The following is a 27999-nucleotide window of genomic DNA, read 5'->3' as shown; positions in this document are numbered from 1 at the left end:
CCTGCTGGAGGAGAGTGAGCGATCCGCTTCCGTTAGCATCCAGAGAGCTAACAGGCAGGTCTGGTTGGGGAACTGGCTGAAGAGGAAGGCGACCTGCGCAGTGGAGACCGACAGACAGATATTTATCGGAGACTTCAGATACCCCCTGTTAATCCTTGAGCCAACCATTATCCCTCCATGCTGACCAAGAAAGGAAGATAACGTTAATAGCCCTGCACTGCCGCTTCAATTAGCTTATCCAAGACGGAGGCAAAAGGCGTTTTGCTCAGAACTGAAGGAGGACTTTCCACTGGGTAAAATCAGTTCACTTCAAAAAGAAGAAGAAGAAGAAAAAGACAGATAAGAACAGCAGCAGCCTTAACTAATCTAAACATGAGGTTGCCGAGTAGCAGACATTGTGCGATTGAAGGAGATGGAAAGAAAATGGACCAGCCTCCCCCAATCAGAAACCCTTTTGTGCACGTCTTGAAATTCACACCAATGGAAAAGGCAAAGGTAGGTTTGCATGCACGGGGGTGATTTAGGTTCATCCTGCACCTTTATGCTGACACAATGTTGTGGTTGCTTGTCGGACACGGACAGTTCCGTGCGACAGAGACTGTGTGTCATCATCGTGTAACCGGGCAGTTTTTCCTCTTTCAGTCCAGTCAGCTGGGCTGCTTCAAGCTAGTCGGCTAACATCAGCTAAACACACGTTACTACTTCAGCTCCGTGTAGCTACGTTCACAGCCTCGCTTGTGTGTTTCCATCGTTTAGCTGCTCGGTAATGTTAAATATATTTTATTCACCTGAATTGCTGTACAAAACTCATTTTACACACACCTATATTCAGTCTCCTAAACCATTAGAACCATGAGAGCATAGCCGCCTTTCAGAGGAGGGCCTAGCTTGTTGCTCTTTTAGCTGTTTTTTTTTTTTTTTGGTATCACACGCTTGTGTGGAGTTCACACTTTGGTGCAACAGTTAACCACAACGCTTATTTTAAACAATGACCAATGCTCAATCATGTGTAGGGTTCCCTTTTTGGCTTTGCAGGTTTTGCTCACCCAGCCAACACGTGGGAACTAGATGATGGGGACACTTTGTCTTTTCATCATCACTTTCATGTAATGTGTATTATTGAGGTGTTTGAAATGGTTGCATCCCATCACAATTTATTTAAGACTACAAATGTGTAGCTTTGCAGCATTTGGTGTTATTTATGGTGGAAGCCAGGTTGAAAGTGGACACCATCATTTGCCTCTAACTTGTCACTGCAGAGCACTTAAAGCTTGACACAGCTTGGCTCTACTGTTGAGATGTATTTGTGAAGCTTGTTGCACCAAAAGCACACCTAAAATATTTATATAATGGATGTTGCTAAGTGACAATAAATGTGGTGTTCTGGTCAGATAGTACAACAAGGTTGCACACTCATTATAATCTGTTGGTGAACACATGAGACTGTAATTACGAGCTTTTTGTGGTTCAGCTCATTGTCTCCAAGTTAATGGCTTGAAAAGAGAAGTGTGTATCCCCTCTCTAAAGTTTGAGAGCTCTGAGTTTGATTTAAATAAATTCTGACATGCATTCAAAGTGCTTTCATCGATTTCATCAAATAAAAACAATGTGAAAGTCCTGTATGCATTGCCAATGTGGAGGGACTCCCCGTTATAAACAAGGCAGTGTTCAGTTACCGATACTTTTGTAAGCTACATGTTTTTTTTTATAATGTTGTTGGCAAGAACAACAAACAAGCAAATGCTTGCTTCAGACCTGCCTGAATTTACCAAGATATTTTGGAAAAAAGAGGAGCAAAATCACAAAAAACTCCATTTATTAAAAAAAAAAAAAGTCAAGCTCACATAAAGAAATTCGAAGGTGCTTCACTGATCATCAGTCTGCAAAGCGATGGTGACTGTAGAGACGATAATGGCAGAGAATGAGTAGGTTTTAATTACTAGTTACATGACGGTAACTAGATCAACTCCAGAAAAACTTGATCCTGACAACACTGATGCTCAGGTGCTCAAACCTCCTGCAGTTACAGTTTTCTTACGTTGTTTAACGTAAAATTTTATTTTAAGCTAATAAAGGCTGCATAAAATAAACACCCGTGTTTAGTGTTCAGAAAAGCTGCTGTTTTGTTTCAAACGTTTTGTGCCGTAGCCACCTGATGACAGTAAAACTGTGGAAGGAAGGAACATTTTGACTGCAGTATTAATTCATCTTTCATATTAAACTATTTTGCCTCTGCTCTGTGTGTGTCTGCCTATTAAGTGACAAAAGTAGATTACATTGGGGATTAGTAACTTTTATTATTCAGGCTGAACAACAGACATATTTTATGCCGTGTTTGACAACATGAGACACACCAAATCCAGAATCATAGCTGTTCATTATTGTTTTTTAACCTTTCCACTGCCTTTCCACCTTGGCATTACATTATTTACAGAATTCTTTGCTTTCATGCAAGTTGTACTAAAGCAACAGTTAATTGTAGCACTTCTGGTAACTACTTCTAGCAAGAATCTATTTCTGCCAGAATAACCATGTTGTGTGAATTCAAACAAGTTCAAGATCAAAACAACTGGACTTTATTTGTAACAGAAGACGTTTCGCTTCTCATCCGAGGAGCTTTCTCAATTCTAATTCTCAAGCTTGGACTAATTGTTATCTTGTCAGTCTGGTCTGAATAGAGCTGGAGAAGATGTTCTCTCTGACGGAGTTGTGTGACCAAAAAAAAAGTCATTTTGTTCTCACTAGAGCTCTAAGAGCCTGTTTTGTGCACAAGATCCATGCAGAATGTCTTCTCACAGGGGTACTTTTTAAATATTGTGATTAATTAGAACTTCATTGTAAATGTGTTTATGTGGAAAAGTGGGCGGACTACAATCCTCTTATTTCACTTTAACTCCTGTGCAGAGTGGCAGCTGGCTGATCTGTCACAAAATGCAATCTTTACAACTATTACAACAAAAGGCAGAGTTGAGACACGTTCACTACATTTGCTTGTTATGTGCATCGTCTGTTGGAAACTGGAAATCCATTTGTGACAAATTTGCAAATCATGTTTACTGTCTTGGTCTGTATAATAAAAACGACTGGTTGTAGTAAGGGAAGCAACAATCTACAGGGAAGTGGACATTCTGAGGGAAGCGGCTTCCAGGAGTTTCATGCTGCAGTTTCTTGTGGAGAAAAAAATGGTTTATGCTGAAAAGAACATCCCACAACTATGTCAGCAAGAGTTGACATTTTCACTTCTTCACACAGTATGAAAAAGCCTTTAAACTCTTATTTATCCATGTAAATGTTCAAAAAACTATCTAGAACATGCAGGAGTCATGCTCTTCATAACCTTTCCACAGAACCCCACTTTAAAATATCTAAACTATCTCACGTTGTATATTAACTGGAAAAAATATTACCTTAAAGAATAGTTTGAGAAACATTTTGTGCAGTAAACTGATGAAATGGAATGCAACAGTGTGAGACACCCTATGCTAAAGCCCTGTTTTATGAATGGCACTGTTCAGCTAGCAGCTATGAGAGAGTATCTTATTACAGATACAAAAAGTGACCTAGGGAGAGTCACTATTTGGTCCTACTTGACCCTTTTATTGAAGCTTAAGGTGAAAAAAATAGAATGTCTTACGTATCAAAGCCAAATGAAGACAATGAAAATGGTAAGTCATTATAAAATGGTACCTGGTATTGGTCCTCGAGGATGCACTATCATGGATGCAACATTTTTCAGTCAGGTCATCTGGACAGTTTCTTTTTTTTTTTTTGTGCTGAAACGTTTCGCCTTCAGTCCGGAAGGCTTCACCAGTCAAGGAAACACACAACGAAACTGATTCTTCCCCCAACAGCTTACTCCAAAGCGGAACGGGGCGAATGGGGGAAGAATCAGTTTTGTTGTGTGTTTCCTTGACTGATGAAGCCTTCCGGACCGAAGGCGAAACATTCCAGCACAAAAAAAAAAAAAAAAAGAAACTGTCCAGATGACCTGACTGAAAAATGTTGGATTGTATACCTGGATTATTGAGCATGGACTTTGTTACTATCGTGGATGATTTATCGGTTTTGATGCTTTTCAGCAGGTCATGTTCTACATAATCCTGTTAATCGCTCATTCATTCAAGTCAAGTCAAATTTATTTATAGAACATTTAAAGCAAACTGTTACCAAAGTGCTTAACGATAAATTGGGGATTCTAGATTAAATACATTCAGATCAAGTGTGTTGGAGCAGAAACACAAACATGCATGATAATAGCCTTCAAATACCATTGTTTGACTGCACTGAATCAGAAGATAATGATCGGACAACAGTGGCACTAGAGAAGCAATTGTTCCTGCTAGGATTACGCGATATATACGGTACACAGTAGAAATGATAGACATTTAGCCTATGATAGAGATCTGTATTCTACCGGCTGGCTAACCACAGTAATGCTGTGTCTGATGTAAAATCAGAGTTGTCAGTTTAATTGTTACTTTTTGAGTTGAAAACTGTGTAAGTGGTGTAAGTCTTTTCTTGGAGAGCTAAGTCTCGAAGCTACAAGCTAACTAGCTTGCCGTAGTGTTGCCGTATTCGGACACATGCGCAAAACGCTGTGTTCTATCGAAAGTTGTTTTTTTTCCGTTGAAAGTCAAAGTAAAGCCCCCAGTATACTCCCGCGTACGTCCATACGCGGAGGTATGCACATACGTATGCGGAGGTACGAGCGTACCCCCCAGGGCATGTCCATGCAAAGCTCAATTTTTACGACCGCGTGCGCGGTGTCGCACAATAAACTGCCCGGCGACGGACTGTTTTGTATGCGACACCAATGTATAAAATTCCCCTTCTTCATCCCTGAACTGGCCTTTTCTTTTGTTTTTTGTTTTTGCCAAGAGGCAAACGATCTCTTCCTCCTCCGTTGATGCCATGACTGAATTGGTGAGAAATGAAGGAATTTGTCACGAGCGAATTAAACTCGCATCCAGCATGGCTGCGGGAGGGTCTGGAGATTTCCTGGTTGGCTGGTCTGATGTGTGGGCTGCAGGATCAGCGCTCCCTTTAAAAAAAAAATAAATTAATTAAATTTAGATCTTTTTTATTAACAACATATAAACACGGAACACCGCTGCGGCTGAGGCTGCCAGCGCTCTTTTTTTTTTTTTTTTTCCGCTTTTTTTTCTGACGTCAATCAATCCAGTAGGCGTGTCAGCAAATGACCAATCGGTGACCTCTATTTGTCCCGAAGGTAAACGCCCATTGTCTGTGGAGCTGCTCTGCAGCCACTCGGGGTGAACGCTCGAGTATGAAGTATGAACCCTTTGCGTACAGTACACGCGTACGTACGCGTGAACGGACATACGCAAACGTATACTGGAGACTTAAGCGTTGGTCAGCTTTAGAGAAACCTGCTCTCTGATCTGTGAAAAGAATGCTGTGTTGTGTGATTTTACTGCGAGACCCTCTGGTCAAAGCCACCAAGGAAACTGGTCGCCATTTTGTGTCAGCTCACCTTAAAGTGGAAGAAGACACCCACTAGAGGGTTGGAGGGTTAAGTGTTTTCAGTGTGCACTTGCTGCTCTGTTGCTGTTCATTTCTCAAGTGAGAATATTAGAAACTGTTAAGAGTTAATATCCTGGTGCATGCTCAATAATCCAGGTAGAAAAATCTAAAAAAATGTTAAGTCTGGTCCTCTGGACATTTAAAAAAACAAAACAAAGCAAAACAACAACAACAAAAAGTAGAATCAATAGTTTGAGAGAGGAGTAAAGGAGGCCATCTTTGTGAAAAGAAATTGTCCATCTTTAAACAGGGGTGGAGGCCTCCGTGTTCAACTGTCCCCCTCTTACAATGCTGTTATTGCTAGTATCACTCAGCCCTCTGTGAATAGTAAACAGCCATCAGTGTGCTAATGATCCATCATTAGGCTGATGGCCCTTCTTGATCATGTGAGCAGCTGGTTTTGGCTGTCAGCAGCAAACTGGTTGTTCCACTATGAGAAGATGCTATTTATAAGACTGAGCTGAATACAGCACCTCAGACTGAAGAAGTCTTCCAGATGAAAGACGAAACGTTTCTACATTTTGTTGTTGTTGTTTTGCTTTTTTTTTTTTTTTTTGTAATGTCCAGAGGACCAGACTTAACTTTTTTAGATGTTAAGAGTTAACAACATATTCTTTTGTTCAAAACATATGGCTAAAACTACATTTGATATTTTTTGCACTGTTTTGCACTACAAGAAAGAAGCATGATACTTGATTTGTTTATTATTTAAAAACTCTGTACCTAGTAGTGGAATTTTCTTGATTGGGATTATTTTGTGGTATAGCTATTTTCAAAATAAATGATGGCAAAAGGACACCCTATGCTTTTTTCATTGCTATTGCAAGTTTTATACCAAAAATATATTGTGATATATATAGTTATCGCTGCCCTTCACTATACATATTGTGATATGAATTTTATGCCATATCGCACATCCCTAGTTCCTGCCTTCTAATATAGAAAGACTTATGAGGTCCATTTTTCATTGGTTTAAGTTAATCATTCTAAAATGAAATAATAATAATAAAAGTATAAAACATTAAAGCCATGTTCCAGCATTTACAGTTGAAACCAGAAGTTTACATACACTATTTAAAAAGACATGCATTTTTTTTCACACCGTCAGATGTGAAATCAGAATCAACTTTTCCCGTTTTAGGTCAGTTAGGATTACCATTTATTTTCTACTTGCGAAATGCCAGAATAATGAAAGTGAGAATTTTTTTAAGGCATTTTTTTTTTTTTTTACCTTTCTGAAAAGTTCAAGGTTAAATACACTTATTGGTACCATTTCCCTTAAACTGTATGACTTGTGTCAAACGTTTTGGATATCTTTCCACAAGCGTCTCACAATAGTTGGCAGGAATTTTGGCCCATTCCTCCTGACAGAACTGGTGGAATTGAGCCATGTTTTTAGGCTGCCTTGCTCACACATGCCTTTTCAGCTTTGCCCATAAATTTTCGATAGGATTGAGATCAGGGCTTTGTGATGGCCACTCTAAAACATTGACTTTGTTATCCTTGAGCCACTTTGTAACCAGTTTGGCAGTATGCTTCGGTTCATTGTCCATTTGGAAGACCCCTTTGCACCCAAGCTTCAACTTCCTGGCTGTTGTCTTGAGATGTTGCTTCATTATTTCCACATAATGTTCTTTCCTCATGATGCCATCCATTTTGTGAAGTGCACCAGTCCCTCCTGCAGCAAAACAGCCCCACAACATAATGCTGCCACGTCGTGTTTCACAGTCGGGATGGTGTTCTCAGGCTTGCAAGCTTCCCCCTTTTCCTCCAAATGTAACGATGGTCATTATGGCCAAACAGTTCATTGTTTATGGCTGTCCCATCATTTTTTTTTTTTTTTTTTTTTTTTCCCCTTGTCCTGTCCGGCATTGTGACACTTAGAATTATTGTCTGAGTGTCAAAGTGATGCCCAACAGATTTACTTTCACAAGCAGAGCATTATGGCTGGCCTTAATGCTCCACTTGATATATAAATTAAATTTTATTAGAATATGCTTTGGGTTTGTTTCAGATGTAATGGACACAGGGACGGAAAACAAAGAAGACAACAAAGCAGAAAAGTGTGAGAAGAGTTAAAATGTAAAGAAGGAGATAGGAATAGAGGAGAGAGAGAGGGATAAAGAGAACACAAATCAACATCATTGAAGTCTGCCTCTAGACCTGCGGAAAGAGAAAAAAAAAACCCTGACAAAACCAAGAAACCACAACAACAAACAACTTATATAATGATACTTATAAGATCATTAGAAAGTATTTTATACTGTACATGGTAATACAATATATATTTGATGGACACCACAACCCAACTGAGTGTGTATCTGATAAACACCTGAATCTAAACACCTGTGTGAGCATGCTTATCACTAATGTTTCTCCATAAAAATGTTCAATAGTGGATGTGGGGACCCATAAACCCTTCCCCACAGGACACGAAGGTAACACAGGGATGGCTGTCCCATCGTTAAACAGGGCCGCAATGTTAGCAGTTCACAAACACCACCTTCCCCCACCCCCTGGTCAACAAAAATCCTGGACTAGATAAGCACCCTACCATGTTAAGTAATCTAGGGCCCCATTTACACGGACACGGTGGGGAAACAGTTTTTTTTTTTTTCTGAGAAAAAAAAATTGTGTTGACACCGTGCATATTCAATGTTTACATGTAACTGCAGAAAACCACCCCAAGTTCACTGTAGTTGCCATGCCAGGTCATTAGTTGGCGTTGTGAATTTTGTGCATTCACCTAATGCACATGCGTGCTGCCTGGGAAAGCTGTCTCTAAGGACTTGCCTCTGGGCTGAAAACCCAGTAACAACAAAACTTAAAGCTGGATTTTGGAAACGAATGGACGGATTTGTCGCCAAATGGGACGCTTCATCTGTAGCTCGACATCGGTTGCTGAGCGAACCAACACTGACGAGGATGATGTCGCGCTTTCTACTCCAGTGGTAATCAGTAGCCTTCGAGCAATGCTACAGCAGGTAAATCCACGTTCTTGATAATGTTTGCTTGTGTTTATTTTGGTTACACAACAACCAAGTTTTTATTTTTATTTTTCCTGTGAGGAGAAGCTATCCTCCCTCCCAGAGGTGGACGGTTCCGAAAAGAGCATACACCTCGGCGGTGCAGGAGGACGTCGAAGAGAGCGATGTTGGATCAATTATTCACTTAATAAAATTCCCCTCAGTTCTTTTTTTCCAATTCATTCAGTGTTTTAAGCTACATTAAGCAAAGGAGTGACAGCATGTACAAGCCAGGTAAACAACATCTTATGGACAGAGCAGCCCCGAAGTTCCCCAACTCCGCTTCCTCCATGGAAGAGCATGGGATTGAAAAGATCCAAAAAGTATTCCTTCCACTTCCCAACAACATCACTGGTTGAGGTCAACAGCACCCCACCTTCACTGAACACAGTGTTGGGAAAACCACTGCTTTCCCCTCCTCAGCCGACTGATGGTTATCTTCTTGGAGCCAACTAAGAGTCTCTATCTAAGGGCTCACCGAAGTCCTCCCACATCCAAGCTTTTGCCTCTGCAACAGCCAAGGTTGTGGACTGCTTGAGCCTCCGGTACTCCTCAGCTACCTCCGGAGTCTCACCAGCCAGCAAGGCCCAGCCTTGGGGAGTTCACCATCGAGTTCAAGGGTGGCCATCACAAGAAGCACTTACAACCATGTGGCCACAACTCAAAACAGCCAACTTAACAATTGAGGTGCGGAATATGGCCCACTCAGACTCGATGTTCCCTGCCTCAGCTGGGATGTGGTTGAAGCAAACCCTCACTACACATTTGGGTCTACCGGGTCTGTCCGGTATCTTCCCTCACCATCTGATTCAACTCACTACAGGTGGTGGATCTGTTTACAGCTCAGCTCCTCTTTTTACCCATGTGTACAAAACAAATGGTCGCAAATCAGATGAAACAACTATAAAGTCAATCACTGATCTACAACCTAGGATGTCCTGGTGCCAAGTGCACTTATGGACACCCTTATGTTAGAAAATGGTGTTCCTGATGGACAAACCATGACTTATCACAGAAGTCCAATAACAGAACACTCAAGTCTGCACCAAGTCAGGGGGCACACCAGCTTGGCGCCTCTCACCATGGGCAACTCCAGAGTAGGTTAAGGTCTTGCCCCTCTCAAGGAGGTATGTTCCAGAGCCTATGTTGTGCGTTAAGATGAGCCCAACTATATCTAGTCTGTACCTTTCAACCTCACATTCAGGCTCAGGCTCTTTCCCCTCTTTCCCCCTCCATCTTCTTTGAGGTAGGAGCTAAAAAATAATAATAATAATGTGGTGAGGTGTACCAACTGCTACAGTAATGCCTATGAAAAGAAACAAAAGATTAACTTCTGCAAATGGTGGTGAGCGGGTTCCTTGCGGTCTGAGAGTACGTACAATTTCACATGTCTGAGTAGAGGACTATGGAACCTGGGTGACGTAATTGTGGCCAAATGTATACATGAGGATTTAATGATTCATCAAAGAAACTGTGACCTTGTCAATCAATCAACTATGACTGTGACTGTAAACACTGCAGCCATTTCTCTTTGACCTTAAACACAGGTTAAACAATTAAAATACTTTTAAACATAAGCATTTAAAAACAGGAAGCTCTTACAAATCTGTCTTCCACCAGTAAAGTACACAGTTCATACTTTCAGTTCGTCACTTTTTTTAAAGTTAGCACAGCTTCTTCCTCTTTTGGCATTTGCAGACAAACATCTATATTCCTGAAAAAAAAAGCATTTTTTGTTCTAATCGTTCTGTTGTCAGAAGCCGAACAGCTGTTCATTGCAGTTTGAGAGGACATTGGGAATTAATTTCCCTATTTGTAGTACATTACTGGTCTACACTGAGGTGTAAAACTTCCATTACAGCTGATATTTATGTGCATGTTCAAATCCTTTTAGTTCACATGCATTATTTAAAAATGCAGACTAATTATCATCAGAGTAGAACTGATAACTGCTACCATCTGTGTGTCAACAGTGTCTACGCTTGTACTTTATGACAACTGTTTTCTGTAGACCTGTTTGAGGATTCATTACCAAAAGGGCCATGTGCCACTTCAACAATTTGTGTGACATCCAGTGTTTTATCTCTGCTTTATATTGTACCTCTGGCTGTTGGAGAAAAATGACATGAAAATGATGGGAGATGCAATTGTTTTGTTACATGTCAGTATATTAAATATATCTTTCATATTTTCAGTCACCCCCAATTGTTTGTCCTTTATATTTGAAGTGCTTCTGTGTTTTTGTCATCACATTAATGAATCCACTTCAGCTCTTTCTTCTCTGTGCTTAAAACAAATGTGTGTAATGCAAAACAAAAAAAAAGTTAATTTTTTTATTACTTAAAAAAGATTAAATTATTCTGAAAAGTCACTAAACGTTGAAACAAAGTTCTAACTGGCAACTATGAATCCCTGTTTATCCATCTGTGACCAAATGTTGGGTGTGGTCATGGATGGTATGTTGCAAGTTGACTTTCTACATTATAAACCCCATTTTAATTATTGCCTCCGTTCATTAAAGTAAAATATTTCATGAACTAATGGCACATTTTAATAAACAATGTATTCATTGTATGAACATCTAGGACCAATAAATTATAGCCACCACTGCTAATTGACCTTAGCACACTAAAATGATTATACAGTGGTGCTTACAGTGTGTCCACTTTTGCCACTCACAAATATGTAATATTGGATTATTTTCCTCAATAAATAAATGACCAAGTATACTTTTTTTTCTCATTTGTTTAACTGGATTCTCTTTATCTACTTTTAGGACTTGTGTGAAAATCTGATTATGTTTTTGTTCATATTTATGCAGAAATGTGGTTAATTCTAAAGTTTTCAAACTTTCAAGCACCACTATAATTCAGCCAGTTTTACAGATATTAAGTCAAAGTCAAATTTATTTATATAGCACATTTTTTATTCAACCTTTATTTATACAGGTTAGTCTCATTGAGTCATGAGGACTCATTTTCAAGAGAGCCCTGTTTTAGACAGACAACATATAAGTCACAGTCAGAGTCAGTTTCTTTTATTGTCATTCGCACCTCATGGTACATGTGGTGGAGAGAAACAGGGTCCCAGTTACATCCAACAACAAAATGTAAAAGAAAAACAGTAATAACATCTAACATATGAACTAAGAAAAACATCAACTAAATATACACCAAGCACTCATAACATAAACATTACGTCGAACATCAGCACAAACATGAGTCCGTGTGAGCAGATGAGCACGCATGAACACATCAACATTGAAACAGATCAACAGCAACATGATGTGATTTTTTTTTTCACAGTGATTATTCTGGTTAGATTCATAAGTCTAACAGCCTCAGGGTAGAAGCTGTTCCTCAGTCTAGTGATTCTACACTTAATGCTCCACAACCTCCTTCCTGAGGGGAGCAAGGCAAAAAGTGTGTGTGCTGGGTGAGTGGGGTCCTTCATGATGCAGGTGGCTCTCTTCCTGCATCTGGAGATGTAGATGTCTGTGATGGTGGGGAGGCTGACTCCCGACAGACTTCTGTGCAGCCTTCACCACTCTCTGCAAAGCTTTTCTTTCTGCAGCTGTGCAGCCTCCATGCCACACGTTGATGCTGGAGCACAGGATGCTCTCCACTGCACACCTGTAGAAGGAGGTGAGGACTGAGCTTCCCAGACCAGCTCGTCTCAGCTGTCTGAGGAAGTATAGTCTCTGATGAGCTTTCTTGATCAGGCTGGTGGTGTTGTTGCTCCAGCTGAGGTTGTCATTCATGTGTACACCCAAGTACTTGTAGCTGGAGACCACTTCCACCGCAGATCCTCTTATGTTCAGGGGGGGGGGGGGGGGGAGTAGATGTTTTTGTTCCTTCTGAAGTCCACAACCATCTCCTTTGTCTTCTTCACATTGATGTGAAGGTTATTCTCTTTGCACCAGCTCTCCAGGTGTTCCACCTCTTGTCTGTAGCTGGACTCATCATTGTTTGTGATGCATCCCACCACCACTGTATCATCTGCAAACTTTACAATGTGACAGTCTAGATGGGTAGCTGCACAATCATACGTGAGCAGAGTAAACAGGAGGGCGCTCAACACACATCTCTGAGGAGAGCCAGTGTTGAGGGTTATGGTGGAGGAGGAGGAGAAGTTGTGGATCCTCACTAACTGTGGTCTGTTTGTATATACATTTGAAAATAACAGGTTATTTCCCAAGTGCTGAACAATAAAGGACAAATGCAGAAATTAAAATTAAAATATTAAAATAAATATTAATTTGGTAGTACCTGAGAGTAATATTTAGTGCTAACAAAGTTTTTGAGATCGTTGGTTAAATGATTGGCATACAAGGTAATTTCCTGCCAGGAAACTTAGTTCTGATTTAATTTCTTAACTCATTTAATTTCTTCTTACAGTTTTCAGATTTCTTATTTTAACACAGTTGCATCATAAAGCAAAGAATTCAAAAAAGAGAAGAAAAAAATCAAATGGCCTTTTTTGCATGTTTAAAAAAAACATTTCAGAAGTACAAACTCAAGTAACCATCTTCTCTTAGAGTGCAATCCTTTTCTGATGGTGATAGTGGAGTTCTGATATGTTTTATTTTGATTTATTCATGTAAATGTAATAAAAATGTATGTCTCTTTTAAAGTAGCTAACTGTCATACTAGAAGTGTAAATCTTTACCGTCCTGATGATTTTACCTGGGTTTATCTGGGGTTCCCTTAGATTCTTAGGTAAACTGCTAAAATTGTAAAGATTCCTCCATTAAAGAATCATTAATATCACAATAAATCTTTGTTTATACATGGGCTCCACAATTTGGTATAATACAACTTTGCTAATGTTGTATACTGTACTTTAAATAGCAAAAAAAAGGTTATTATTTGCTTCCAAAACTTCTTTGTTAGAAAGCTTTGCCCTCCTCTACTGTATTCACAAGTGCTACATTTTGTAGCTCCCTTTGCTTTTTCTTTTACATCTGCCTTCATTTCTCCTTTGGTGTTTTAAAACAGTTGAAGGCAGCACAGCCATGTTGCTGTGAAGCATTACTGTTCCTCTGAGGCCGGAAAATCCCATTTGTGTTCCCACTAACCAAATTCGCAAAGTGCTGATTAAGCGTATTAGCTGCAGGTAAACATACCAGAGTTTCAATTCTGGTGTGTGTTGTGATGCCCCAGGACTGTTTTATGTTTGCCAAATCTGTGGAGGCTAGTAACAAAGACCAAAATAGAATTGGACCTTGCAGTAGAGAAGGCATAAAAGGATTTAATGGACAATTTTTGAAGGGGAATTAGTAGTTTGTGGAAATTTTACTTATAATAGGTTTCAAGTTTTGGAACATCTAACGCAAAACTATGACTGCATAATCTGCAGTAAAACTTGAACTTCAGGTGAAATAAGAACCAAAACAGAAACTTTAAATGAGTTTAAACTATTGTCTTAATGCATTTTTCCCTCCGTTTTTTTATGTCTTAACAGATTGCAGTGATGACAGTCACTCTATTTCCCATCCGTCTCCTCATAGCTGCATTTATGATGCTCCTGGCATGGCCGTTTGCCTTCATTGCCTCAGTGGGGCGCTCCGAGACCACCGTTGAACCCCAGTGCCTCTGGAGAAGGTATGCGTTTTTCTTTATTCATTTTTCTTTTTTTCTTTTTTTACGGATGTGTATCTAGCGTAAGAGTTTTTGTACTTTGTGAAGCAGTACATAGCTTATCAATAAGTTTAAACCCATCTAATTCGGCATATTGTCACTTTATAGAATGTTATGGACCATTTACTGTTCTGTCAGAGCTGATATTGATAGAAAGTCGCATTAGGCCTGTCACGATACCAAATTTTGCTGGGTGATTAATTGTCTTAAGAAATAATTGCAATAAACAATAATATTGTTTGGAATTTGATAATAATTTGTAATGTCAAATTTAAGAAGAAATGTTGATTCATTTTTGTGTGTAGTACCTTTTTTCACCACTGGATGGCAGCATAAAGACTGTTTTGAACTGAAGGATGGATAGTGAGGGAGCATGTGGCATGTCTCTTTAAGAAAAATGGGAGGGAGGCCTCTTGATGCAACATGGACTGTCTCTCTTTGGTTCTCAGAATGGCAAACGCTTGGTGTGCTTTGAGGTCTTAAGCGTAGCATTTGTCACACAAAGCTTTTAGTAAAAAAATCAGTAAACAAGTTTTCTGTTCTTTTTTTCTTTTTTTTTGTAGTGAAAAACAACTTTTTAGATGAAGGCACGGGTTTCAACCATGAATTTTGGAGCTTCGACAAGACGGAGTTTTTTCCCCAAGGTTGGCCTGTTAGCTTAGCTCGTAGCTTAGCTTCTCAGCTTAGCTGCTATTACTGATCCAAAAACACGATTTTGGATGGTTACAATGGATTTTAAAGAAAAGAGAAAGGGAGGGATCAGTGAAGAGCACTGGAGTTGAGCCTTGTCATCCAGTATCTTCATTAGAAAGAGAGAACGAAGAAACGATAAAACTGATAAATGAAAATGAGGTCGATAATTTTCATTCATCCTGCAATTAATTGATTTATTGTTTATCGCGACAGGCCTAAGTCACTTGGCTCAAATGTTCTTTTTATATGTCAGTCATGAATATGTGAGTGAGTGTGTCTTTCATGTTGCTGTTGTGGATGTAGGGTTCATTAGTAATGATACTCAGTACAGGACTCGGTGCATTTGTTTCACATTATGAATATTATTATTTTTTTAATTTAAAAATCTTCTTTCCAGGGTGGTGGATATCATTCTGAGATTCATCATGCGGGCCATGTGGTTTGCAGGAGGTTTTCATTGGATGACAGTAAAAGGACAAAGGGCATTACCTACAGAAGCACCTATCCTGACCCTGGGCCCCCACTCGTCTTACTTTGATGCCATCCCAGTTACAATGACGATGTCCTCCATTGTCATGAAAGCGGAAAGCAAAGATATTCCTCTCTGGGGCAGTAAGTGAAAAGCTCATTGTTAATTTATTGCAAGTTTCATTCAGTCTGGATGATGATGATGATCAACCTATTCTTCTTTATTATTTTGTACTTTTAAACAACAGTTTATATTGACTAAGTTATTAGAGCAAATTTCTCCTCTGGTAAGCAAGCCTGTTCTGCAGCAGTGGCTGCTATCAGGACAAATATTGACATAAGATAAGGGCTGCTATCAGAAAGTTATTAAAGCTGTTAAGGAAACAACCGAGGTTAGTCAAACACTGTGAGGGCTAAAGATAGTCAAATCTTTCAATAAAAATGTTTGCACCTTCTAACATTTACAAAATAAAATATACATTTTTACTGCATTATAAATAAGACGCAGTGTGAACTCCATTTTGTTTAGTTATAGAAACCATACTGCATATCTGCTGCTGTTCATTATGAACATGACAATATTGTAAGAAACTAAATAAAGCCATTCTCTGCTTTGTTACATGATATACACTATATTGACAAAAGTGTTTGCTTGTCTCCCTTCACCCTCATACTAACTTGAGTGACATTCCATTCTTAATGCAAAGGGTTTAGTAAGATGTTGACACACCCTTTGCAGCTATAACAGTTTCAACTTGTCTAGGAAGGCTTCACACGAGGTTTAGGAGTGTGTTTGTGGGAATTTTTGACCCGTCGTCCAAAAGTGCATTTGTGAGGTCACACTGATGTTTGATGAGAAGGCGTGACTCGCAGTCTCCACTGACCAAACATGTTCTATTGGGTTTAGGTCAGGACTTTGTGCAGGCCAGGCAAGTTCTTCCAGACCAAACTCGCTAATCCATGTCCTCATGGACTTAGCTAGCTTTGTGCTATGGTGCACAATCATGTTTGAACAGGACGAGGCCACACACTGTTCCCACAAAGTTGGAGGCTTGAAATTGTCCAAAATGTCTTGGGTATGCTGTAGCACTGAGTTATTTTCACTGGAACTAAGTGGCCAAGCCCATCTCCTGGTAAACAACCCTACATCATAGCCCCGTCCACCAAACTTTACACTTGGCACAGTGCAGTCAGACCAGTACTGTTCTCCAGGCAACCACCAAGCCCAGACTAATACATAAGATTGCCAGACAGAAAAGTATGATTCATCACTCCAGAGAACACAACTCCACTGGTTTAGAGTCCAGTGGTTGTGTGTTTTGCACCACTGCATCCGATGCATTGCATTGTATTTGATGTTGCAGGATTTGGATGCAGCTGCTTGGCCATGGAAAGCCACTCACTCCATGAAGCTTTTGTTAAAGCTGTCCGCATTAAGTGCTTGCTTTTATACACCTGTTCCCATGGAAGTGATTGGAACACCTGAATTCAATTATTTTTGGCAATACAATGTGTGTGTAGCTTAACTGAATCCGAAGATTAAATTAACTTTTTTTTTTCAACTTGTTAAAAATGCACTTAAATCCAATTTGATCCCAGTTTTGTAATCACTAAGCTCTCAGTTAAAAGTTGTGGCCTCATGATTCATGTTTAAACTTGACTCATCTTGTTATCCAGTGCATTTTGATGCAGGTCTGTGCATCCTCAAATAACTTAACACCCTTATAAAGCTAAATTCCTAATAAATCTGAGCAGACATATTTACATCTGTTTCTTTAGTGTTGGCAAAGATCAGACAACTAGCAACACAAAGGAGAACCTCTGTATGTGGAAACTATGCATGACACACAGTGAGAAGTCAGATTGTTCTGTTTCAGTGATAGCACTAAAAACCAAAGATTTTTGTAAAACCTATGAAATAACTAATAACAGTCATAAACTTAGAATTTAGTGTAATCATTTCCCAAGTTTTTCACTTGCTCAACAGCCACTTTTGTTTGGATAAGAACCACTGTTTGATGATGATAAGGTGGACAGCTGGGCTGCTTAACAGAAGTCTCTGACTCATTTCTGTATCTGTATTTCAGGTGGTTAGATTACAGACGTGTTAACCTCATCTTTGCTGTTTTGACATTTCATTCTATGCAAACTTACATGTGAGAGAGTTTCACATAGGAAGTAGGTCTGGTTTGTCGGTCAAGTAAGAGCCACTTGCAGGTCAAGCAGACCATGTTAAGTTGCAGACAGCACACAAACAGCGTATCCTGTAAGCAAGCTTACGTGTGAAGTTACCTTTCTAAGTGCCAGTGTTGGCATCAGATCATAGGCCCCTCCCAGCAGGACATGCAGTCAAGGTTTATGGGTTATTTTAGTCTCCATCTTTCCTCCTCCTGTTCTACCTACTAAAGTCAGCACTTTACCACATTGTTACCTGCAGGGGGTGGGAAACTCAGCCAAGTTAGAACAGCACCACTTTCTTGCAATGACAGATTGAAACTACACAGTATTTGTGCACTCACTTTTTTGTCTGCATTATGGGGTGATTGTCAGAATCAGCATCAGTCAAGTGTACTACTAAGGTTGAACTTTCTTACCCTCAGTTAATGACTTTATTTAAACAAATTAAACATTCATTTGTATGTCATTATTCTGACACGTGCTCGCTCAGCTGTATGCCATCCTTAAGTTGAGAAATGATAGAGCCTGTCAAACTATGGTTAAAAAACTCATGAGTTTTGCACCAGAATTTCCTGGATTGCAGGAAAGTGGAGGCCTGAATAAGCATTATGACATGATCATCTGCAGTCATGCATGCAGTCTTTTGATTCAAGCTAGACATAGCTGTAATCTCTTCCTGTTATCAGCTGCTTTGCTGTTGACATCAGTTCTTTCTTTTCATCATCTCACATTATTTTTCTGAAATCATTTACTTCTTGACTTTCACTCTGGGCTTCCTAACATTTGCAGTTATTTGTTTAAAGATGAAAAACTCTTCTAGTAAGTAGGAAAATACCATACCACAAGTAAAACGTCTTCACCTACAGAATAGTAGTCCAGTAGCTTTGCTTTTTGAAACTTTTAATTTGCCGTGCCGGAATAACTGAGAATCTACACCAACATTTGATATCAGCATTGGTGTCAGGTTATTTTTGATGGGATCAATACTTTAGTTTGTTTTGCTCCTGTTCAGAAGTGCAGTTCTCTGCTGCAGTAGGCAAAACATGGCAAGCTCAAATGTAAATACAAGACAAAGCATGCATGGCAGATAATGATGTTGTCTACTTTGATTGCAAATTCAGAGATGATCCACACACGCTGATGTGCAGCATGCCTTTTTACGTTCATACACACAGTACGCTGCACATGATGTCACTTCAGAGTCATGGACTGTTCACACCAGTGTGCAATGGCTCTCAGTTATAAATTAAAATCTGAACAACCAAAAACTAACTGGAGCTCTGCAAAAACTGGTGTAGAGCATTAAGACCTGAAGTGTGAATATTGTTCTTATAAAGTGCTGTAACCAAACCATATTGTAGAGACCAAGCCAATGCTTTAAGCCACTGAGGTGATACACCGGGGTATTGTTGACGTGCTGATTGTTACCTTGTCAGATGAATTAAAAGTCAGAGCCGTCCTTGCTCGTTTGCAGATAATCCATTTATTCTTTACGTTTCATCTGTGTCCATTAAAGGCAATACATATTTCCTCAACATTTCCATCTGTTGACAACATCTAGTTCATATTCAGCGGTCAAAAAACTGTTTCCCCCTTTCGGGTGGAACACCTGACTCGCAAAGAAAAGGTTCCTACTATATAGACAGCTGATGACCTAATACCCTTTCACAAATTTATTTATTTATCACCTGCTCCTACACATATGTTATTGCTGGAACTGTGTGTGATTGTAGATGGGAAACAAACACTAAAGGCTGCATATATCTAAGATTAGTCTAGAAACAACCTGTGAAACAGTTTTCAGGTTCAGACTGTTGTTGCAGAAGGAAGTCAGACTTGTTTCCATTTGTGTTGCACATATGAGCTTCATCTGACTCACGTAGCCCTTTTAAAGAACATCCTGTATGAAAGAACACACGCACGTGCACACACACACACACACACAGAGCCATGTGTTGATATTACTCAGTTGTGATGACTTTATTTCATGTTCACTAAGGTTAGATTGGCTGTTAAATCAGTGGTTAATTATAAAGTTTCAGAAACATTGAAATTTATCAGTTTTACACACCCACACACATACATACATACAAACCAGATGCCAAAAAAGTTGGGACACTAAACAAATTGTGAATAAAAACTGAATGCAATGATGTGGAGGTGCCAACATCTAATATTTTATTCAGAATAGAACACAAATCACCGATCAAAAGTTTAAACTGAGAGAATGTATCATTTTAAGGGAAAAATCTGTTGTTTCCAAATTTCATGGCGTCAACAAATCCCAAAAAAGTTGGGACAAGTCCATTTTTACCACTGTGTGGTATCCCCCCTTCTTCTTACAACACTCAACAGATGTCTGGGGACAGAGGAGACCAGTTTCTCAAGTTTAGAAATAGGAATGCTCTCCCATTCATGTCTAATACAGGCCTCTAACTGTTCAATCGTCTTGGGCCTTCTTTGTCGCACCTTCCTCTTTATGATGCGCCAAATGTTCTCTATAGGTGAAAGATCTGGACTGCATTCTGGCCATTTCAGTACCCGGATCCTTCTCCTACGTAGCCATGATGTTGTGATTGCTGCAGAATGTGGTCTGTCATTATCGTGTTGAAAAATGCAGGGTCTTCCCTGAAAGAGATGACGTCTAGATGGGAGCATATGTTGTTCTAGAACCTGAACATAGTTCTCTGCATTAATGGTGCCTTTCCAGACATGCAAACTGCCCATGCTACAAGCGCTCATGCAACCCCATACCATCAGTGATGCAGGCTTCTGAACAGAGCGTTCATAACAACTTGGGCTATCCTTGTCCTCTCTGGTCCGGATGACATGGCGTCCCAGTGTTCCATAAAGAACTTCAAATCGTGACTCATCTGACCACAGAACAGTCTTCCATTTTGCCACACTCCATTTTAAATGACCCCTGGCCCAGTGCAAACGTCTGAGCTTGTGGAGCTTGCTTAGAAATGGCTTCCTCTTTGCACTGTAGGGTTTCAGCTGGCAACGGTGGATTTTTTTTTTCCAGCCACTTATTGCTACTTGTCCCAACTTTTTGGGGATTTGTCGACACTGTGAAATTTTGAATCAACATATTTTCCCTTTAAAATTTTACATTTACTCAGATTAAACTTTTGATCTGTCATCTATGTTATATTACGAATAAAATATTGACATTTGCCATCTCCACATCATTGCATTCAGTTTTTATTCACAATTTGTTTATTGTCTCAACTTTGAATCCGGTTTGTTTATATATATATATATATATATATATATATATATATATATATATATATATGTGTGTGTGTGTGTATATATATATATATATATAAATATATGTGTGTGTGTGTATATATATATGTATGTTTGTGTGTGTATATACCGGTGTGTGTGTGTGTTTGTAGTCTATATAAGCATCCTTTAACTTTGTTACTGAGGTTTATTATTGATATATATATATTTTTTATTGATTTATGTTATTTTTAATTGAGATATTATTATTATTATTATTGGGGTATTATTTATTATTGAGCTTTATTACTGAAATTTAATTAAGATTAAACTAGTTGGCTAAATCAAGAGCTATAACATATTATTAACATAGTACTAACATATTATTTTGAGGTAACTGTTGTGTTGCAACTTCTTTTCTTTGTTCTCTTCTTTGCTTTTTGCTTCCAGCTTTGATAAAGTACATTCGGCCCGTGTTCGTGTCACGATCAGACCAGAACTCCAGAAAGAAGACTGTGGAGGAGATTAAACGAAGAGCCCATTCTGGAGGAGAATGGCCTCAGGTAAGTGGATTAGCAGATTAATTTAGGAGTAGTTGTGTTGCAGCTTGGTGACACACTTGACGGTCAACAGGTCTTTAAAGAAACACAGAGCGGATGTATTTGTTGTGCATCATGTTTACCAAACTACTCATGGGTTTGCCAAGTCTCCATGTTGTTGAAGAGATTCCTCTGAACCAATTTTGTAGTTGAATACTTGATGAGGATAAATTATCACAATGGACAAAAAGTAAAGTGATTGTCCAACCATTTTGAAGTTGAGTTCTGTGGGAAAGGTGTAATCAAGTCATGTTTCACTCATGGTTGTTTGAGAAAAAAATACCTCCTGCTGTAAATGCACCCAGGCAGTACCAGCTGTGCTCCAGTCAGTGCCACAGCTAGCTGCTACATCTACTTGCTTGCACTTGCATGCAACCATACATTTCAATGTAAAGACAGTGTAACACAAAACTGACAACAATGTAAAATTACTAAAATTCAATTAGCATGCACCATTGTAATTTGAGATTACAGTTGTTTTAGGATGACAGCACTCATTGGTTCTGTTGGACTCAGTAATTCAAAGAGCTATCCACAGCAGGTTGGACATTTATCTGAAGCCTTTCCACAGAGCTCTACACAACTGTCTTTTTAAAAATTCAACATTTCATGATTCTTCTTTATTTACTACTCATTTATTTTTTGGCTCTGCTGTAAAAAAACAAAAAAAATAATCTGCATGTTTTAAAGACAACAAAGCTTTGATGTTACGGATAAAACGTAGCATTAAAGAGGAAATACTGCTCAAACACAAATTGTCTGTTTCCTCTCTTTACCTCTAGATCATGATATTTCCAGAGGGGACTTGCACAAATAGATCCTGTCTCATCACTTTTAAGCCAGGTAGCTCCAGTTCTGCTGTTAAGCTCATATTTCTTTTCCTTTATATTATTATTATTGTTTTAAGTTGAATGCACTCATTTTATAACTTATACTTTGAATGAAGTGACCCACTTTCTTTCAAATTGGTTTGGGTTGAATTTAGTTGTAAAACTTAGGGTTTGATGAAATATCTGCCATAAACTTGTAAACAGTATGTGCGCATGTTTGTTTTTTTATTACTACTTCATTTATGGATTTGGGGAAATTGGTTAAAATATCTTTTCTGTTCCACTTTTGTAGGGGCCTTCATCCCAGCTGTCCCAGTGCAGCCTGTGGTCATTAAGTATCCTAATAAACTGGTAAGATACCCACCCAAGGAAGACTTTATTTTTATTTTATTCCTGATATTACCGTACATTCTTGTTTTAATAATAAATGAATATGTTTCACATTTGAAAGCTTTCCCTGTCATCTAATTCTCCCCCCATACTCTAATAAGGTCCTTATAACAAACTGGTCAATTTAATACAAACCAGTGAATATACCTCAGGTTAGGCTCAGTCAGGGTGTCCTGCATGTTTCAGAGGTTTCTCTGCTCCAACACACCCTGCCCTGTGGTGTGTGTTACTCGTTACGCGACATGAACCACAGCAGATCAATAATTGTTTAAAAATAAAAAAAAAAAGGTGGCTCAGCAGCATTTCTGCTCTCCATAAAGGTCCTGACCATGAAGCCAAAATTACATTCACAATTTGCCAAAATTAAACTTGATTTAGAAAAAAAATTACTTGTAAAACATTGAGATCAAAAATTTAAATAAAAATATGTTTGATTTAAAAGAACAGTTTACATTTTTTAATCATATAGTAAAGACTGAAATAAGATGTCATCTTCTTTGTGTTTTAAACAGGACTCAATCACGTGGACGTGGCAAGGCCCGGGAGCGTAAGTACACAAACTTATTTGTTAATTATTTTTATTCATGTCTAATGTAAACGTTAACCTTCACACTAAGGTGAAAATGTGCTTCTTTTTTTTGTTTAAAGAACGTTAAAGATAAGTTGGAACCAAATCTAATCTAAGAATTAATTTTTTGCACATATTTCCTATACAAGCTCAAGTTTTATTGATCTTTTCGTTTTATTTTTCGTGAACTCTTTTAACAAATCCAGCTGCCGCTCATTCGGAGCACACAGAGCGAAGCTCAGAGGTTTAAATGTATAACTGATTTCTAACAACATGCAGTCACCATTTGTTGTTCAGAGCAGCAGAGAAACGAACATTTCTTCATTTATAAATTATATTGTTCACCGCGTTTGTTTCTAGATTTGGTTATTTTCTAAGATGAGTGTTTTCTTGAGGTTTAATGGAGCTTTAACACTTTTTAATAAATACGTTTTAATAGTTACTCATTTTTTTTCCCAATTTTTAAACTTTTTTTTTCTTGTTTGCTATGTTTGAATGTCTTTTTGTTTGTAATTATTTATTGCTTATTGTGTTTTGCAATCCAGATTTGAAATCTTGTGGCTGACTCTCTGCCAGTTACACAATGAGTTTATTATCGAGGTAAACGCACACGCACACATGCAGAGGTAACATTTCGTTATGATGCTGGTCTTTTTGTGCCTGTAATGTTCTGTATACTCAGGATAATGAGGGTGAACACTCATGTTGTGTTTTTTTTTTTTTTTTCTGATTTGTATTTATTTGCGTTTGTGTAAAGTTGAGAAAAGCTCATGAGATTGTTTCCTCTACAGTTCCTGCCCATTTATACTCCGTCAGAGGAGGAGAAAAAGAATCCTGCTCTCTTTGCTATCAATGTGAGACAAGTCATGGCCAAGTAAGTCACACATTTGACCACTTTGTCATCTTTGTTGCACACACTGTGTTGGACATTTTAACATCACATGACTCACAGCTTCTGTATTTGCTCTACAGGCCGAGGTTTGGATGATTTACACCCACTGATGATGTCTCCTCATTGTCTCCCCCTCAGAGCTCTGGGCGTGCCCATCACAGACTATTCATTTGAAGACTGCCAGCTGGCCATGGCTGAGGGCCAGCTGAAGCTGCCAGTCGACACCTGTCTGCTGGAGTTTGCCAGACTCGTCAGGAGGCTGGGGTGAGTTCATCAAATGTTCTCGTTGAATGCACCTTTCAGAGGGAACTAAGTAAGAAACACAAGAGTGTAAAATACTCCCAGCAGCGCAACAGCATCTAGGCAGGGATTCAGTTTGTGGAAGCACCATCTTTGTGTCCATTGTGCATTTTAGGAACACGTATCAAAAGACAAGGTGCTGAAATTGGGTCTCTAATCAGTAAATAAGGGCATTTGTGCTTTTGTATTCACATGATGTAGCAGAACTGTGCTTTGGCATTTAACAGAAAACAACAACAAGAAGAAGTTTGTCTTTCTCTCATTCCACAAATGAGACATGCAGTGCCAAGTAGTACCGTATTTTTCACCCTTTAAGTCACGTTTTGATTGTCAGCGGTGATGCGTAATAGATGCGACGTATACGGCGAGGTGACGCATTTATGGATTTTTCCACTTTATTAGTCATATTTGGACTGATGCGACCTATAGGGCAGAGTGACGTGTACGGTGGAAAATACGGTACTTATTGTGATAAAATGTGAAGTTGGTGGGAAATCACAAGGATGTGTATGGAATTTAGTTAAAAGTGTCCCAAAGTCATGAAGTTGACAGAATTGTCCCGTCAGTTCAGAGAACGACTTTGTGGCATGTACAAGTGGAGGAGAAATAACTCTTTATTTATTTTTATTCATTTATTAACTGTTTATGTTTACATATTGCACCATGTTGCACCTTTTTTATTTAAACATCTTATTGCTGTCACAGGCTGAAACCGCAGAACTCCGAGAAGGTTTTGCAGGACTATGGGAACAGAGCCAGGAAACTGGAGGGACAGAAGCTTGGCTTGGACGACTTTGCGCACTTCCTGGACGTGCCAGTTTCAGATATGCTTCGTGACATGTTTGCTCTCTTTGATGAGGTAAACTCACTACAACTCTTCTGCCTCACATTCATGACTGCCACTACTGGCTTTGCAGTTGTTCTGTTTCAATTGGCCTCATTTAAAAATGAAATTGTTCACAACAAATACAGAACTGAGAAGAAGGATTTAGCTTCAGTACGTAACCAAAGTCTGTTGTATACTGTTTTTATATGCTGTCAATTTACGCTTGGCTATTGAAGGAGTTTTTCTAGCTTTGTCCACCCCCAAGAATCTTAAGTAAACAGCAAGTAGAGCGGGGCTTGTTTATTTAGCGCAGCTATTAGCAACCATGAAGCTAAGCTAATCAGATCCACACTGTACCTAGTCCCACACTAGGTTTACAAGTGATGCACTGGTCATAAAAACAGTCTTCCTAATGTGCGTTCACATTTTCTATCCTCCACTATTCACTATAAAGTCATCAAGTGTTACATAAATACAAATTAAACAAAGAAACACCCTTCCCTGTTTATTGTTTACACAGTCACATATGGTGAAGACCTAATTAGTATTGACCGTAATAGCGTTTTTTTTTTTTCTTTGCAGAGAATTAAAGATTTCAGACAAACAATGCATTTCTTTGAGGACGACAAAAATAACGTTGCTAACACTGATATATATATTTTACTTCTACGTTAGATTCATTGTTCTGGATAAAGTTTTACAAGGCTCCAACCTATGCTAGGTTATCTAAACGTTAGCTTGCTCACTTGAGAGGCAGTAGCTAATGACAAGCGGGTTAGAGGATTGAAGAGTGTTTATTTATTATTGTTGATTTATTTGACAGATCAGTTCAAATAAACTTGCCATGCTCTGCTCAGTAAAAAGCACAGTACTGCTCTCTGCTTCAGCTGTGCTGAACATCAAAGTGAAATGTAAAGTAAACAGCCATGACTTGAAACTAGTCTCCATGCGCCCTCTGCTGGATACATTGTACAGTTACAGCTGGTTCCAGCATTTTAGGGGTGAAAATTAGAAGTGTTTATATTGGCACATAATGGGACAATTATCACAGATACCAATATGTCCCCAAATGCCTATATCAGTTCTACTGATATATCGGTTGGGCTCTATATATAATAAACACACATCCCCTCAGAGACATCAGTGTCCACTTGTTTTTCATCCAGATTTTCACAACTTTTTCAGCAACAACGTAATACTACTTAACTAATAATGCATAATACTATACAAATACTACTGAATGATGAAAGTGTCAGACAGTGTATAAATTGTTCTCAGCACCTCAGAGAGCAGCAGCATTTTTCTACACTAAAGCTGATAATAGGCGACACCTTTTTTACCCGGCAGTGCGTCGACTGTAAAACCTCCAATCGAGCTCCTAATGTGGTTTAGCTGCAGTCAGATTTTTCATCTAAACAGTTGCTGTAAATACTTCTGCTTACTCGACTTTGTGTTTAACTTTTATAGCATGAAGATTTCAGCATGGATGTCCGAGAATTTGTGATAGCCTTATCTGTTGTATGCAGACCCACAAAAACTCTGGAAACCATGAAGTTAGCCTTCAAGGTATGTGTCACTTTTATGCTCACTCTCAGGCAGAACTTTGTGAGCTTATGTTGTCATTTATCATCAGTTCATGGTTCACTCACATTCCTGACATGCTCAGGTCTCCCTTTCATAACGTTAAAATGTGCACGTGGGGAATCCTGCTGAAAGATGGTGGTCGTATGCCATCAAAGGGTTTGTAGTTTCTGTTAGAACCGAAACGATTGGCTTCAGTTTGCATTGGAAAGATGTTTTTAGTTCAACATCTACACTTGCTTTCAGCTGTGCAGCGTTTTCTTCTCCAGATGTTTGAGGCGGAGGAGGATGGGGCCGTCACAGAGAACGAGTTGGCAGCTATTCTGAAGACGGCTTTAGGAGTGGCTCACCTCAACGTGTCACATCTGTTCACCGCCATCGACGCTGATGACACAGGAAAAGTTACGTTTGGTAGGTCTGAGCTGGACTGCAGTGGGGTTTTCAACTCTCATTTTTAAATCTATATGGTTTTTGTCAAACGCCTGGGTTTAATATTGTCTTTGTCTTTGGCTCCCCCTTGTGGTCTCTGTAGATAAGTTCCGAGGTTTTGGGGAGGAGAACCCAGACTTTGCTGAGGAATACCTTTACACGGAAAACGCAGGCCTTCAGAACGGTCCCTGCCGCGGTCAGCAGACGCAGCCCAACCCGTCCACCCAGAGCCCACAAAACACTGCCACGAGCAAAACAGCCAACGGTATCTGCCCCGACTTCAGCCCGAAGGACCACGACGGCACGACGCATGCTCGCTCCAAGAAACACAACTAGAAAAGGTTGAAAACATCAAGACAACCCCAAGCAGCTCCTCTCCTGGTGAGATGGGGCTGAGAGCGGGTTGGTTATGTGTGAGGGAGGGACTGCATTTCATTAACCGCAACTAGGAAACTGAAGTTTACTCTTTTTATTGGTGTTCTGTTCGTACACTTATAATTTTCAGCCCTTAACTGTTTGTTACTTTTCATTTTTGTTAGGAAGAATTGTCATAATGCCAAATAATGGCTTTTCTTTTGGATACAATTCTTGAATATTTGAAGGGCAAGCACTTACTCCTGGGGCATATGATGTTTTTTCACTTTTTCCCTGTAATATAATATAAAACAGATTCTGCATGTTTTTAACTCAAGACAGCCACGACTAAACAAGCCCTACTTTATGAACCAGATATATTTTTTTCTTTATTGAAATCAGTGTGTTTCATTTATTTGTACCTTTCTATCATTTCCCTTCTTTAAAGACA

General features: G+C 39.1%; 1 protein-coding gene across 1 annotated transcript; it reads left to right on the top strand.

Moving 5' to 3' along the window:
- On the top strand, nt 1–27998 carry LOC119410169 (lysophosphatidylcholine acyltransferase 1). Its single transcript, XM_037677081.1, has 14 exons — nt 1–495; nt 14034–14173; nt 15300–15514; nt 21230–21342; nt 22161–22221; nt 22501–22559; nt 23111–23145; nt 23712–23766; nt 23958–24040; nt 24197–24322; nt 25064–25217; nt 26652–26750; nt 27035–27176; nt 27298–27998. The coding sequence occupies exons 1-14, from the start codon at nt 373–375 to the stop codon at nt 27528–27530; spliced, it is 1638 nt and encodes a 545-aa protein (XP_037533009.1). The 5' UTR covers nt 1–372; the 3' UTR covers nt 27531–27998.
- Nucleotide 27999: the final 1 nt, after the last annotated feature.

This window comes from Nematolebias whitei, chromosome 5 (assembly GCF_014905685.2).
Source record: "Nematolebias whitei isolate Nwh7 chromosome 5, NemWhi1, whole genome shotgun sequence".
Taxonomy (NCBI): domain Eukaryota; kingdom Metazoa; phylum Chordata; class Actinopteri; order Cyprinodontiformes; family Rivulidae; genus Nematolebias; species Nematolebias whitei.
The sequence above is the reverse complement of the archived record's forward strand: the minus strand, read 5'-3'. Positions and strand labels throughout refer to the sequence as shown.

Coding starts and splice junctions, on each gene's coding strand:
- LOC119410169 (XM_037677081.1), top strand. CDS start 373: ATGAGGTTGCCGAGTAGCAGACATTGTGCGATTGAAGGAGATGGAAAG. Junction 23,767..23,957: donor ACAATGAGTTTATTATCGAG/GTAAACGCACAC, acceptor TTTCCTCTACAG/TTCCTGCCCATTTATACTCC. Junction 27,177..27,297: donor CACAGGAAAAGTTACGTTTG/GTAGGTCTGAGC, acceptor TGGTCTCTGTAG/ATAAGTTCCGAGGTTTTGGG.